The 16,078-nt window shown below is 47.5% G+C and overlaps 2 protein-coding genes across 5 annotated transcripts in view; one reads left to right on the forward strand and one right to left on the reverse strand.

Moving 5' to 3' along the window:
* Positions 1 to 1,940: 1,940 nt before the first annotated feature.
* On the forward strand, positions 1,941 to 11,611 carry RAB11A (RAB11A, member RAS oncogene family; the record flags this gene model as incomplete). The annotated part of the gene is made up of 4 exons (XM_039723217.1): positions 1,941 to 2,149; positions 3,061 to 3,254; positions 4,189 to 4,269; positions 9,937 to 11,611. Coding segments are annotated over 4 exons (624 nt in total), but the record flags the coding sequence as incomplete, so codon positions are not given.
* Positions 11,612 to 15,678: 4,067 nt separating this feature from the next.
* The window catches only part of MEGF11 (multiple EGF like domains 11), a 252,056-nt gene continuing 251,656 nt past the window's right edge, over positions 15,679 to 16,078 (reverse strand). For all 4 annotated transcript variants that reach the window (XM_039723396.1, XM_039723398.1, XM_039723397.1 and 1 more), the window contains one exon: positions 15,679 to 16,004. In XM_039723396.1, coding sequence (XP_039579330.1) covers positions 15,844 to 16,004 — 161 coding nt within the window. In that variant the 3' untranslated portion in view covers positions 15,679 to 15,843. The remainder of the gene's footprint in view (positions 16,005 to 16,078) is intronic.

Consider the following 16,078-nt stretch of genomic DNA (forward strand, 5'->3'; position numbering starts at 1 on the left):
TGTTTAACAGGTATATGATGCATCCTGTTGGGAAAAGGAAATGGTGAATGTGGATTGCTTTTCTTGCTTAGCAAAGCTTCTGGCCACTGCTGGGTGATAGCAGGACTGAGCTGTGCAAAGGGAGCCGTCAACTTTTCCCTCCTAGGAACTTGTGTGTCCCAGTGAATACAAACATGATGTCACCTATGGTCCAAACCTGCCAAAACAGTATTGAAGAAGTGACTTGCCAGTGGCAGAAGAAAGCTGTGGCTGTTTGCCAGGGGTGGTGATGCAAGTGGTGCCCTGTCCCCTGCACTGGGTTTATCAGGATGTGGCATCTCTGTGCCAGCAGAGCTGTTGAGCAGTGACCTGGCACGTAGGAAAGCAGACTCTGTTTGCATTCAGGGGCCTTGCCACCTACCTGCACTTGTGATCTTCCTCCACAGGAGAGGTTAACAGAGGGTGCTTTCTGCAACCTCTGCTTGGCCGGCTGTGTGCTGAGTCAGCTGGCACGGGCAGCTGGGAAGATGTTTGTTTTGATGAAGTATTCTGCACAAGGCCGTGCTTGAAGCCAACGTTTCTGCAATTTTCATTTATGGAGGGAGTTTAAAAGGTGCTGCTCTGCCCTTCCAGTCAGAGCAAAGAATTGCTGTGCATTATTTAAACAGAAGCTGCAGAGGGCTGCAGCAGCAGATGGGAGTGTTTCTGCTGCTAGACTGAGCTCCACAGGGGGTTTGTGTCATTGAGTGTGTTTGGTGCACTCGTTGCTTTTTTGTACCACACAGAATCTTTAATGCTCTGTTGTGGTGGCTTAACAGTTAATGATATGTGTAACTGAGCAAGTAATTGTTTTTTCTAATTAAATAAAGACACAATGTTTGTTGTCACCTGAGTGTGCACTTTTTTGCTTGGGCTGGTGTTGATTCACTGCCGAACTTTGTTACTGGCCTTTCTTCTCAAAGATTTTATCTTATTTTTCTTCCCTTTCTTTCACTATTGGTTTGGAATCTTATCATCCTTAAAGCCATAGGATCACCTGACATGACTCTGATTGTGAACACATTTCATCCACTGTTCTGCCACTTAGTACTGAGTTTTAAGTTACAATTAAACTTGCACCTTTCAACTCAGTGTTCCAAGATAATGCAGCAAATCCTCGTGATGCTGTTTTTCCTGCAGGAACTGGACTTTGAACCTTCTGTCAGTCTCTTGTCAAGCATAGCTGAATCCTTCCAATTAGTTTGCTTGGTACTGGTGCTGGGATGAGTCAAGCTGAGCCAGGGAATGGTGGATCCAGTTGTGAGGCTCAGTGATCCCCTGGCAGCTTTTTTGAGCAGCCTCAGTCTCTGGCCTGATGTGTGCAGAAGCCACAGCAGCAGTGGGGACTGCAGAAGGACAGAGAGCTGTGGCTCAGCAAACATTTCCAACTGGCTGGCAGAGTGATGGTGGCCTTGGGGGTCTTTGGTTTGGTTCTCTTTTCATTCACAAAGTTTTCTGCCCCAGGGGGGAACCTTTCTTCTGCAAAGGCATGAGGAGTGTGAAGTGAGAGCAGAGTCTGCTGCTTGCCCTGTGTTTTGGACTCCTTCAGCAAAGCAGATTTCAGTTGTGTCGTTCTAGGGTTTGTGTTTTGGTTTTTAGTTGTAGTATTGTTTAAGGAAATATAACTGGTCACCATTTGCAGTGACAGCCATGTATATTGTTCCTAAAAGAGGAATGTTGTTCCATGCTGGGCAAAGGAGGCTGAAATATAACCACTGAAAGTCAAGTCTAACATCTGTTCAAAATGCTGGTGGATGTGGCAGCTCTGGTTTTCCAGAAATAGTGAGACTTGGACAGCAGATCCATGACAAGGATGGTGCTGTTGCCATTCTTTTCCTTCATGCTTCATTCTTTAAAAGAAATGTTTCTTGTGTGTGATTTTCAATGTGTCATGTGCACCTGGAGTCTGAGTCTGATATAATTTTTGTCTTGCAGTTGTACTTATTGGGGACTCTGGAGTAGGCAAGAGCAACCTTCTGTCTCGATTCACTCGCAATGAGTTTAACTTGGAAAGCAAAAGCACCATTGGAGTGGAGTTTGCAACGAGGAGCATCCAGGTGGATGGGAAGACAATAAAGGCTCAGATCTGGGACACAGCGGGGCAGGAGCGATACCGAGCCATAACCTCAGCGTAAGTGCAGCCCGGGTGGCTGAGGGCAAGCTTTGGCTGAGGAGGGCAATTTTGGGCCCTTCCAGTTCCTCACCAACTGCAAACAGGGGTGTTAGTGTTTTATAGTGTTTTATTGGGTAATATCCACAACTTCTGGTGATGGAAAGGTTAAATACTATTCAGCCCAGAAACTCGATCTGCTGTGTTCCTGCACAGACTGATTTCCTTGCAGTGCTCTCATGACATGTAACTGGGGGCATTTCAAGTTGAGAATGCAAGAGCTTTGAGAGACTCATTTCCATGGAAATGAATGATAAAGGAATATCAGTGTTCCTGGTTGTTTTATCAGTGGTAACCTAAGAGCTGAAACCTTCCTGTAGCAGCCAGGAAAAACTGCTCACTTGTGTGCTTGTTTGATTGTTAAAAACCAGCATAGCAAAAGCTGGATTTCAGTAGAGCTGGAGGGAACTGTGGGGTGGGAGAACACAGCCTGTTTCCTTTTGAATGTATTGCTGTGGCTCTCATTTGAAAGGAGCTGTGGCCTTTGGTAAAGGGAGTAGATCACTCTGACATTTTTATGACCCAGTGAGTCACTCTACAGTCTCCTTATCGCTCTGGACTGTGCCTGTGCTGCACCCACAGTGATGGGTGGGGGAGAATTTTCAGGAGTGGATCAGAGGTGGAAGGAGCCCAGAGTTTCATGTCTGGCATGCAGGGTTTCCCCAGAGCCATGGGGGTTGCCTCACTCCCACACTCTGAGCTGGCCCTGTGGCGTAACTTCGTCCGGCTGCTTCGCTTCCCCGTGTGCTGTGCCACGGCCCTGGGGAATTGCCCTGGGCCCCGTTTGCATAGCTGGCCTAGCCAGAGCTGTTCCCCGCTGTGGCACAGGCTGCTGTGACCTGAGGGTGTGGCTGGCTGTCCCCTGTGCCCAGGTACTACCGGGGAGCCGTGGGGGCACTGCTGGTGTACGACATCGCCAAGCACCTCACGTACGAGAACGTGGAGCGGTGGCTGAAGGAGCTGCGGGACCACGCCGACAGCAACATCGTCATCATGCTCGTGGGCAACAAGAGCGACCTGCGCCACCTCCGGGCCGTGCCCACCGACGAGGCCAGGGCCTTTGCAGGTGGGGAGCTCAGGAATTCCTGCTGCTGGATGAGGATCTGCCCACCTGGCTTGGGGAGGGTGTGGGTAGGAGGTAAAACCGGAGGCTTGTCATGTCACTCAGTGTCACATGTCACATTCAGTCAGAAAGGAGATCTTGTAGAACATGAATGTTGTTTCAAGAATCAGCCAGAGGCACCTGAACATCTTAAATCAGATTTATTCTCTTGGCTGGGCACTGTTTGTCTTGCAGAAACTGGGCCTGTGGTTTTAGGTTTGAGTTTCTTGTGTGGTTAGCTTTGCCTTCAGTGTCCCAGCTGATCTGCAGCCTTACACAGACGCCTGTGGCTGAACACTTTCATTAAACTGGCTCTCTGACTTCTGTTATGTAATTAGGACCTGTGAACAGTAGTTGTAGTTTCTGTAAGCCTTGGTTCAGGCCCAGTCTCTTTCATCCTGGAGTGTAGCTGTGTTCCTCACATTAAAGTTTGCTGTAGCTCCACTGGCAGAGTTTATGGCCAGCGAGGATCCCTGCCTGCAGCTGGAGGAGTGTCATCCCCCCTGCTGCTCTGTTCCTGTTAAATAGACTGCTGTGATATATTAACAGATGGGAGGTGGAGAAACTTGCTGAGGTTGAAGAAAATCTCAGAATTTTTCTCACACAAAGAAACTGCAACAGATTATCCCTTTCAGTGATGCAGGAAAATGTGCCTTAAATTAACACAGCACTGGGCTGATACCTGTGCTTGGGAGTGGGTGTAAATTCTAGTGTTGGTGTTGGGTGGTGTCACTTTCCCATCATTTAAGGGGGAAAACCCCACAACTTGTTTTCCTTTCTCTTGATACCTGGATGTCTCATCAGGAACATTACAAATATTATCTGGTACAGAAGCTTTTCCAGATGGGAAACAGGTATGTGCTGTACCTCTCTAATTATAGTATTTCTGTCCACACAGAGAAGAATGGTTTGTCATTTATTGAGACGTCTGCTTTAGACTCTACAAATGTGGAAGCAGCCTTCCAGACTATTCTGACAGGTGAGTCATCCAGGGCTTTGAGCTTCAAGGGGGAAGGGCAGAAGGCTGCTCAGATATGATGCAAATAGACATTTCTTTGCCTATGAAGTGTTTAAAATGTTGCTATTAAATCATTCTTCATTAGCCATAAGATTTAGAGTCCAGTTTCAAAATGTCACAGTTGAAAGGCCAGCCTTGAACTGGGGAATGAATCCTTGTTCCCTTTGATCTGCCCCGGGTTTCTTGTCAGCCTGGTTTGTGTTTCAGTTTCCATCTCCCATTACAGGGAGTGCCCACGGGAGGGAATTGTCTCAAGCTGGCATCAAGTGAGAGCAGCCATTGTTTATCAAGGAGAAGCCAGTCCAGTTTGTTTCCACCTTTAATGGTGACCATAGCAGTTGCCAAGGAAAAAGGGATGAAAGAGCAGAGATCCTTCCTTTGAGACAAAGTGACTCCTGAGCTGCAGGAGTTGCTGTTGTTGCATTTAATAGTCTTGCCTGGACTTTTGGCCTGTGTAACATGTGACAGCAGTCAGTGCTGCATTTTTATGTTCTGTGGATAAAGTACTTCCTTTTTGTTTAAAGCCTTGTTTAGGTAGGCAACACTTCAAGCTGAGACACTCAATTTGGAGAACCTTAACTTAACCTTTGTAAAGGTGGGGTAGGAATTCACAAATTGGTGTGGAAGTCACTCACTGTCATGAGGCTTCTGCATTTCTGAGCAGCCAGGGCACAGTGGGACACTGTGGCCTCTGGTTTTGAAGTTTTCATAATTCTCAGTTTTGGCAAATGCTCTAGTCTGAGTTTTCAAAACATCTGAGACACTCCTCTGCTTGCTGTGTCTCTGTTCTAGTGTGCCAGGCAGTCTTTTGTTTTCTCCAACTGCCTCCAACATGTTTTCCAGTTGCAAATTTCAAGTCCCTCCTTCCCAGTGTAGCATGTGCCAGGCTACGTGATGTGCCTGGCATGAGCAGTGGCCCCACGTCCAAACTGTCTGTAAATCAGATCAGGTTGCTGTGACATTGACACCCAGCTAGTTCTGAACAACTTCTCCTCTTTGGCACCTAATTTAGACATTCCTTCAAAAACACACCAGAAAGGTCCTGGTAGCTGTACTGGAACATGCATGTGAGGATAGAACTAGGAGGTTATTTACTGTAGTAAAACTATAAATCCTGTAGCATTTCTTCAGTTGTTCGAAATGCTTTATGGACAGCCTGCAGTGGAGAGAGGTGTTGGGCTACTGGGGTATTAGGTGCCTGTGTCCATCTGTTTCTTGTTTCATCCTGAGTTGTGAGAGGCCTCTGACAGTTCTGACTCTATTGTGTTCTTACCCTGGATTCCTGAGCAGTAGTGCTCCTGTGCAGCTACCAGCTGAAAGTGTGTTAGTGTTAGATGAATAAAGAACTTTCTTTCCTTTTTGATTGAACCACGTGGTTCCCTTTTAACTTCAGTGTAGTCATTGGCTAATTCCAGCATTGCACAAATTTGTTTCAAAAAGAAAGAAGCTCTGTTAGCTCACACATTTGCTCCCTACATGACAAACTGCCAGTGCCGTCAGAGGGTGGATGACTAAGGAGTGGCTGAATGCAGAGGTGTTGGATGCCTGCTGCATTTCCTGTTTTCTTCACATGCCTAAAGGCAGTCCTGTCAAAAATGCACATGAATTTGGGCATGGATTTTTCAGGAGAAAGACATTGCTCACTTGTCAGTGCCAAAATCTGAGACTTTCTTTATGCCCACACCCTTGGTAGCCCTTCTCTCAGGAACACCTCGACCTTGAGGTCAGGTTTGGCCAGATGTGCTGTGTGTTGTGTAGAACAAGCCTTGCTGCTCCCACTTTCTGTTTGCAGAGGCTTGGGGCTCTCAGATGCAGGTTAGTTAATTAACTGTCATACACCAGCACTAATAAAACAACATCAGATAAATCAGGCAATGTTTATTCCCTCCTGAGGTGGCTGTCAGGCTGTCATGGCTGCATAGTCTGGTCACCTCACAGTCCCCATCTCCTGCTGGCCTGTTGTGTTCTGTGTGACACTGGAGAGGTGAGAAGTTTCCTGTGTGCCCTGGGCTCCCTTCAGAGCTGTGTGATGCTCAAAGGATGCACTGCTGCTGCCATGGGAAGCACCTCACCTCTTGGGGAGGGGCTGGGCTTTCTTTATTTCTCCTCACATGCTTCTCACAGTACCTTTTATTCCAGAAGTGAGTTTGGATTCTAATCTGTGGAAGTTTGTTTGTTTTGGTTTTTTTTCTGGTTTAATATGTCTGTAAGCAGAGCTGTCTGTAATGGGTGAACAGGTGATAAAACTTGCTCATGGTGGGCTCTGACAGATTCTTGAGGCTGTTGCTTTTCCATGGATGTCAGTGTTGCCTGCACGTTGCTGTGACAGAGTTTGGGGTGAAGAGCTCTTGGGTTTGTGAACAGGATCCTTGTGATCAGGAGGGGTCAGTTCAGCTGTGCTGGAAGAAACACTTGTGCTTAGTGGGCATGTGCTCTCTCCAGACAGGGGCTCCTCTTTGGGGGAGATAAAGGTGCAGTGAACAGTGCCTGAGCAGCAGGTTGGCTCCAGCTGGGCTGTGACTGCCGCGCTGAGGAGGGCTGTTCTGGAGCTCACTTCACAGCTGGCTTTTTCTCTTAATGACTTGCTTTGGAGGAAAGAGGGGGGCAGTCATCTGAGGAATGTGGTTTTTGGAGTCACCCTGCAGAATGCTGGCTGCTGTGTCTGGCAGGGCTGCCTCCCAGCTCGGTGCCTGTGGGTGGAATGCTGGCTGTCCTTGGGAGCAGGAAGCTGGGGCAGCCAGCAGGCGTTGCCGGCGGCTCGAGCTGAGCTGGCTGACAGAAGGGGCAGGACGATCTGCTGCACCAGCCCTGCTGGTATTGGCAGTGCTGGGAACTGCACCACAGACACCCCAGGTTGCTCAGAGCCTTTCCCCAGCTGCTGGGATCTCTCCTGAACGGGGTGTTGTGACCTAGGTCTGTAGCACCCCCCCTTTCTTTCCAGCCCTTCTGAGGCTGGCCTGGTTGGGACAGTGATGGAAGCTGGTGAAGGTGCTTCCCTTGGAGGTGTAACAGGGTCCCTGTTAAGCTCGTCCACACCTGGATTCTCAGATCAAGCACTTTGGCTAGAAGGCTTTGCCCATGGGAAATACGAATCCAGTGTCGTTAGCACAGCCTGAGTATGTGATCTGTTGCTACAGGTGGAATAAGGGATAAAAGCTCTTCTTTCTTCTCCCATACACAGAGGAATTTAGAGGGGGTGTATCATGCGTGTGGTGGGCTTCCTGTCCTGCTGTGGATTCCAGATGAGGTTTTGAGGACCTTTCCCATCTGTGACTTAGAGTAATGGTCCCTATCCAGATTCTTCTGTTCCAAGATGTCTAGACTGCCAGGGCTGGTTGTTGTGCACACAAAGCTGCTTTGTATCATCTGGCAAATAAGAGAGACTGGTATTATGATCCCAGCCACCCTGAGCATTCACAGCAGGATAAAGCATCCTTAAAGTAAACTGGAGTCTGCCTGCCTTCCCTGCCTGGCTCTGTGCTCTGTTCCCACACCGCATTCTGCCGTGGTTTCATCTCTAAGGAATCCCATCACCAAGGAAACAACATCAGAGAATTAACATCAAAAAATCAAGGGATTTCCTCTTTTGTTGCCTCTGTACACCTGAAAATGAATGGAGCCCCAGTGCAGGCTGAGCAGCCAAGGCCTGGCCCAGCTCCTCCTGGGCAGCAGTGTCTCTTTTTCCCAGCTCTCACAGTGCAAGGCCTGTCTCTCACAGTTCCCTATTATGCAGTGATGCATTCTGCTAAATGTGCCCTTAATAAGGTCTCATTCAGCTCCTGAGCAGAGCCCAGAGTGCTGTGTCTTCATTAAAAAGAGCACATCTTCATTAGCCCAGAGCTCTCGGGCCACAGCAGTTCCGGTGCAGGCTTGGCTGCTGGGCATTCTGCCCCAGTGAGAGCAGGTTTGGGCTGTTCCCCCTCTGCTCCCCTGCCACAGCAGCACAGCCCTGTGTGCTGGGGAAGGGCAGGTTTTAGCATTTAGCCTGTGGCTGCACCAAGCTTTGCTCTGCAGAGGAGGGAGAAGCAGCAGGAACAGCAAATTTGGGGCTGTTGACAGTGGATTCGTTTACAGGGCTGCTGTGGAAGTGAGGATCACAGGAAGATGTTCCCAGAGTCAGGAGCAGATTATCAGTAAGGGAACTGGTGCTGTTAAGATTATTTTTAAGGCTTTGGGGCTGTTTGCTGAGGATCTTTGCTGTCAGATGAGGCTGTTACAGAGGGCAGCCGGTGTGAGTCCTGGCTGGTGGGGTGGAGCCAGTGTGTGATAGTCAGACTTGTGTGAGCTTGTTCAGGAAATTCTGTGTGAAACTGAGAGTTGCTGCTGCTGAGGTGCTACCGGAGAATTCCCAGTAACAAAGGTGGCCAGAGGCTTTTCCTGTTGATGGGAACAGGCATTGTTCTGCGCTGGGAGTGAACTGGCTGCCAGCCCCGAGCACGAAGCTTGTCCTGAAGGTGCAGAGCAGATTTCTCCAGCTCTGCTCCTCCCACCCCACGCACAGGCTCTGCTGAGCACTGCCACGGGGCCAAGCTGAGCCCTGTCTGCACATTCACACACCGGGCTGCAGGTGGCTTTGAAGGTCTGGTTTCATGGGTTCCACTTATCTTGTGAGGTTGTTTATGTGTAAGATGGTTGGAAAGAAGAGCAAGCTTGAGAAAGGGTGAAATCAGAAAATCCTTTAACCTGTTCAGCTCTTGCTTGGTTGCCTCAATGACCTGATCCGTGCCTGACTGCATATGAAAAAGCCATTTTAATGTGTAGTTTTTTCCTTCTGAGTTTGAGCTGGGGCTTTTTGAAAAACTGAGCTTTAGCAAGCTTTTATTTTTTTAATGGTTTTCAAATTCAAATTTGCAAGTGAGTTCCCCACGTTCTATTTTTGGTGTGCTGTGTTTCCTTCTGGGGGTGAAGTGCTACACACGCTTTACTCTCTCAGTGCTGCTGTAGCTACTCTGAGTTTTTGTGCTGCACCATCAGCCATGAAAGCCCCAGGAACAGGGCAAGGCTCTTGGTGCAGGTGTTTATCCCAAGCTCTCTGGTTCCTCTGTTAATAATCTCTTCATCTGGAGCCCATATTTCTCACACAGCACTTTTGTAAAGGGTTTCTGTGCTGCTGCAGGGGCTGAGTCTCCCCCTTTGGGCCCAAATCAACCTTTTCTGAAGATTTAACACTGCTTGAATATGATAGACGTGATGGGTGTGCTCAGCAAGAAGAAATTGCCCTTGCAGTCCTATCAGGGAGAGAAATCTGGAATGGTTCCCTTTAATCCTGTTTGTGGATACATCAGCAAACATGTAACCTTGTCCCTGGGCACTGTCCTTGGAGCTTAAGAACCTTCAGAAGGAGTGGATGGGCACAGAGTTTCTCATTCATAACATGGAGATTTGTGAATTCTGTCCATTTACTGACTCTTATCTCAAGGAAAGTAAAACAGTTGTTTAAAAAGTAATTTCTGTTGCAAAAATAGATTTTATTTTCTGTATCTAGAAAACACCACAATTGAGCTTTGTGTGGAAGCTTCATCACATTACTTGTGTAATTCCAAAGCTATGCCTGCTTCCCCCAGGTTTAACTCTCTGATGGCATTTTGCTGGTGTGCACATATTGATCAGCTCTTTCTCCTCTTCCAGAGATCTATCGGATTGTTTCCCAGAAGCAGATGTCTGACAGACGTGAGAATGACATGTCCCCAAGCAACAACGTGGTTCCCATCCACGTCCCTCCAACCACTGAAAACAAACCAAAGATGCAGTGCTGTCAGAATATATAAATTGTCCATTCTTTCCTAAAAGGCCGTGTATATTCCCCAGGTCCAAGATTTAAATATATTTGTAATTCTTGTGGTTACATTCTTGTGTTTAGTTACTGCTTATTCCTTCTCCACGAATTTCTCCATGTCTTAAACACTTTGATTTCAGTGTTTATCAATCTCTTACTTGGATGTGGCTGCAGTATTTTCCCAACACCGACCTGTCGGTTTGGGCTCAGTAAATTGTTTGGAACTCAGCTGATCCCTTCCCAACATGATGCCCACTAGTCAGAGCACTGACACCTTTGGAGAGCACTTGAAGATGTTATCCTGCTCCTCACAAAGCAATTACTGTCAGGTTAACAAGGAAAATCTCTCTGGGCAGAATAATCTTTCCTTGTCTTAAGGTGTATTCTGCATCTAAAGCTTGGTGAAGCTCTGAAGTGCAATTTTATTGTAAGTTATATGTTCTTGGCTACATCTTCAGATTGTCAAGTTTTACAGGATATTACAGGGGAGAAAAGAGAATTTCTTGTGAACAAGCAGCAGTTAGCAGCAGTTCTGGCTGCCTGTGAGTGAGGTGCTGTGGTTTGGCACCTGCTGCAGAGGAGGTTGGTGTGAGGCAGAGCTGCTGGGACCCCACGGAGGTGCCTCTTGTGAAGGAAGTGAATGCAGGAGCCACGTCCGTGAGGAAGGGTCACTCCAGCTCTGGAACTGCAGCATCTTTGTGCTGCTGGAGGCTTGGCCTCCACACTGCTGGTGGTATCAGGATTTGAGGATGCCTTTTTTCCTTCCATGGGACACAGACTTGAAGGGTGTTGGCACGTATTACATATCACATCTATTAATGCATGCCACATATATTAATATATACAAGTGCTTGAGTTGATGAATTAATAACTTCCACTACCTGGCCTTAGTTTTCAGTTCTGGTTGATCCAGTATTTTTAAATTATTCCAGTGGTTTGCTGTATGTTCTTCAACAAAACCCTCTGGAGTTTTCTGTCTGGATGTGTTCCTCCTGTGGTGTGCTGCTCCATACCAGTCCTGTCCAATCTGCCTGTTCAGGGATACATGAACTGTGCCTTCTGTCACTCGCTCTGTGCTGTTCCTGAACACGCCTGACGCTGGCATTGGGGGCCACAGCCACTGCAATCCCACAGGGTTTAAAGGAACTCTCTGTTGTGCAAATGCCTGCAGTTATTTATACAATTACAGGGAAGTAATTGATTGTAGGGGACGTTTCTCAAACTCTGATATGACCCACTTGGAAGATCCAGATGTGGTTGGCACTTCCAGCTGTGTTCTGTTCCCAACCTTTCTGTCTCGCGGTGCTCATGATGTGTGAGGCACACGGAAGGCATTGCTGTAGTCGGTCACTTCTTGTTTTTTACTCCATTTCTCCTCCTGGTATTAGTTCTGAAGATGCTATTTTGATCTGTTTGTAAATTACTTTGTATTTTATGCATGTACTGTACTTTGATTCATTATTTTTTTAGATTGATTTAAAATATATTCATCCATGATTCTAATAAAGAATTACAGGGGACAACTCACTGTGGTGTTGGGTGCACTTCTTGGGAGAACTGGGATTTGACCTGAAGGTTTTACCTATGAGCTTCTTGAAAGAGGTAGTGAGAAGACAGTGAGGTGGGAGCTCCTGGAAAAGGAGCTGACAGGGTTGTGTAGCACAGTTGCCTTCCCTGGGAGCAGCTCTGAGCTTCCTGGGGCTGCTGCAGTTTGTAACCAGGGCACTTTGGCAGCTTCAGGAAGCTTAGAAAATTCTGTGGGTTCACTCTACTCAAACCCCTGAATAACTTTTACAAACCTGTTTTTTTTTTCCCATGTTGCCACGAGGAAGAAAATCCGGAGGGAGACGAACTCCTGCCTTCTGCAGCAGATGATGGAAGCTTTGGAATCCTGCTGAGGTGTCCTGATGAAAGGTGCCCATGAGCACCAACGGGGCAGCACTGGTGGCCCTGGGGACTGCTCTGAGGGTGAGCTGTGAGCCCAGCCCCTCACTCACTGCAGGAGCTGTTCTTGCAGCACATTCTCTGCCCAAAATGGAGCAGATTCTGGAATTAATTGATTTCCTTTGGCAGCCATGTTCTAAATTTGTCAGCTGGAAATGCAGGATGAGTTTCACTCTGCTTCCTTTCCTCGTTCCTATACACAGGTGATTTGAGTCTGCTGTCACATCAGTCTGGATTTTGTGTGATTTTAGGCAAAACTCTTCCTCCTGCAGCAGATGGAATTGCAGTGCAGATGGTGGGAGCACAAACCACTCTGGGAGGCTGAGGACTTCTAAGCAAACTCCAATGGGGTGTGCACAGAAAAGGAACTTCCCCCTGGGAAATCCTTTGCCTCCTGTTCTGGGGGTCTGTGTGTGCTTCCCTAAGGATTGCAAGGACCTGGCTGCAGATCCTGGCCTGGGCTGGGTGACTCCTGGGACAGGAAGGTGCTTCCAGAGGTGTTTGGGAGAAACAATGCAAATTGTTATTTCATCTGAATGCTTTCCAGTGGGGGATTGTCCTGTTCAGCTGCTGATTAATCCTTCTGTTCCATAATTGCCACTACTTGTGTACTGAAGTGTCTCCTCCCTGCTAATGGGAGACAATTGATGGTAACAGACACTGCTTTGGGCCCTGGAAGGAGCTTTCTGAGATTCTGGGAATTCTGTATAATGCTTCAAGAAGTTTTTTCTGTCATCTACATATTTGAAAGCCCCAACTTTTAACAATTATTCAGCGAGCACTTTGGGCCCTGGAAGGAGCTTTCTGAGATTCTGGGAATTCTGTATAATGCTTCAAAAAGTTTTTTCTGTCATCTACATATTTTGAAAACCCCAACTTTTAACAATTATTCAGTGAGCTTCAGTGGTTCCTGTCTTTGATGGGAGTTGAGGTTCTGACTTTTAAGCAGAAAGGACGTGGAATTGTTCTGATTTAAAGACATTTTATTAAGCTAGAATTACTTATTCTATAAATTCAGACCTGATGAATTTCCAGCCTTAAATAGCTTATTGAGTGTGGCTTGTCAAATAAGAAGATTACACGCTGGGCTTTAGTTAACAAGATTTTTAGAAATATGAAGCACAAATATTGAAAAGCTTCAGCACATAGCAGTGGCTGCATTGCCTGGAGCTCATTAATTCTGAAGGTGTTTCCACTGCAAATCTGATTTTTTCATTTGGCTCCCTGGGAGCTGCTGGGCTGCCTCGTGTCCTGTCCCATGGCTCCTGGGTGACCGTGGGTCCCCAAGTGTCCACCCAAAGGCCTGGGAGCCTGGGAGTGGCCCAGGGCAGTGTCACCACTCGTGGTGGGCATGGAGGGGCTCTTCCAGCTGGGATTGAGCATTCCCAGGAGTCTCACTGAGGTCAGACTGCTGAGGAACTGGGAGAAGGGTGTGCAGAGCTGCTTAACCTTTGGTTTATTCCAGCTTGGAATGGCAGCACTGGGTGTTCTGAGCCATCCTGCCAGTTCTGTCCTAGCCTGGTGCCGGGGGGCTTTTGGCTGAGGGGAGCAGCCACATCACCTGGAGAGCTTGGATCTGTGCAGGGCTGGAAGTTTGGCTCTGCAAATGAGTACGGTGGAGAACTACACATTGAGAGAAATTCAATTTATTTTGTACAAGGTAGGATCCCTTTGCACAGTGAACAAATATATTACAAATCTGTCTAGCCTTAAAAAAGTATTGCCATTTTGGTGCCTGTTTCCTAAGCTAACGCTGATATACAAGAAGGTACTTATTTTTGTTGGTTTTGTTGTTGTTTTTTTTTCCTGTTAAGCTCTATGCACATCATTGCATTTGGTTTCAAAATCCTGCTTTGAAAAAGACCAAACCAAAAACTGAGCACATCTCTGCTCTCTGGAGTCTCATTGCAAGCTACAGCAACACACAAACGTGGGTCAGGCCAGCAGCTCAGGCTGCTTGTGCTGGGTGCCAAGGTGGGTCTTAACATGAGTATTCCTTATCCAACTGCCTTTCTCTTGGTATTTTTGAGGTAAATCTTTCTATTCATGTACGCAAAATATATTCCTACTGGGCCTACAAAATAATTGTTTCCTTACATCTCAAATAAGGCTTTCCTGGAAAACAAAATTGCTATTGCTGATCAGGGCCCCCATGCACACATGCAGCATTCGGGAAACCTCGTGGGCAGGATCCTGCTCCGGGAGCCTGGGGGTGTCCTGGGGGTGTCCAGGCTCACACTGGGGGTTCAGAGCCAGCCCAACCACCTGGAGAGTCCTGGCTGCAAGGGCAGAGGCTCCCAGGGGCAGAATGCCCAGAGCCAGGGGCTGTGATCCAGGCATGAGGGCTGAGCCCACCTGTGGGGACACATCTGGGTCCTACCACAGTGCTCCAAGGATCCAGGAGTATTCCCAGAGCTGGGATCCAGCTGCTGCCCCCGAGCTGGAGGGCTCCTCTTGCCAGTCCTGGGCCCTGCATGTCACTCCTGGGATCATGCTGGGAGCAAACCCACGGGGCTGGTGGCATCCTCCTCTGCTTCCATCAGACTGGCAAATGTGCAACAGAATATTTTTTATATTTAAAAGGCAATCAACTTGCTACTTCCACGTTTGCCTAATAAAATTACATACTTAGAGTCAATACTACTTCATGCTCAAAATCTACAAGGAACTAACGGCAAGTATTCTACTTTCTAGGTCAATAGAGATTATAAATTAAAAAAAAAGTATCATGGTGGCTCAGTCCAAAATTTTACCATGGGTCAGACCCTTGATAATTACTTCACAAACAGCTGCTGAAAAAGAAAACCCAGTTTCAGCTCCATTTAATGACATTTCAGGTAGAATCATCAATGGATAAAGTTGCACTACATGGTAATGCACATCAGATTAAGAGGAGTCATCAGTGGCATGCTGACAGTGAATCATGAGGAGATGGTTTGGGAAGATGGGAGAGAGAAGCCGATGTGGCTCAGCTTTGAGAAAGGAAATGAAACCAGGGCTGGTCTGTGCAAACCTGCAGCGTCCCAGGGCAGGAATTGGAGGGGCAGCAGTTTAAACTCCCTGACAGATCTGCTGGATTCAACTACCAAAAGAGAAGCTGCATAAGGAAAATCAAAGCCTACCTGTGCCAATCAACGTTTAAAGTGTGGTGAGTGTGAGACTCATTGTGGAAACTCCATTCATTAGCAAAGATCAGGGGATGTTTGGAAAGATACTAAAAACTGCACAGAAAGTGTCTGTGTTAATATTCCTCAAATTCTCTGGTACTGAATATAGAGATGACAATCTCAGTGCTAATTACCAAGCATGATCTGCACAGGTTGCACATGGTGATGGCAGTAAATGAGCTTTCCAGACAGTGACATGACAAGTTTCCCTGCTCTCATTCAGAAAAATGTCCGTTCCCATGACAAAGATGAAAATAAATTCCAGCGTATTCCTAGTCACCTCGTTCCTAACAGTAAAAGTTCTTGCTGCAGTCAGTAGAAATGTACATCCTGAAGTCCTTCTACTTAGCATGTTTTTGTGGTTTATTTTACAGCAAAGCCAGGGTTAGGACACGCCACGGAGGGTTTTTGCCTGGAGCACGAAGACACCTTCCTGGGGTGATGTGCTCCAGTCCCACGTGGAGGAGGCTCTCGTTAGTTCCAGGTACCCATACAAAAATGTCTTTATCAATAACATCATGCAGCAGCAGTTGGCCCAAGCTGATGTCGTGTTAAGTCCTTGCCAGTCCGCAGGAAAGGAAGGAATGGCTTCTCCTCTGCTTCCTCACAGTCTGTGCTGGCAGCACAGTGCCAGTGAAGTCCATCCCTCTAGGACTGCTTGTCCCAAGAAGACCCGTGCGTGGGGCTGTGCCGGACGGGGAGCAGGTCGTAGTGACCAGGAATGTGACTGTTCCTAGGCAGGTCATAGGGGTTCTGAAGGTAGCTGGCACTCCGACTGCGGCCGTCTTGGACTATGCTGACAGTGGGCTCTGGGGGAGCAAGGAGAACGGGGTTGTGGTGACCAGCAGCAGTCCCAAAACTCCTCATCCTCCTGGGTCCCTTC

The sequence above is a fragment of the Passer montanus genome, unplaced genomic scaffold, assembly GCF_014805655.1.
Source record: "Passer montanus isolate IOZ18808 unplaced genomic scaffold, ASM1480565v1 scaffold5, whole genome shotgun sequence".
NCBI classification, from domain to species: Eukaryota; Metazoa; Chordata; class Aves; order Passeriformes; family Passeridae; genus Passer; species Passer montanus.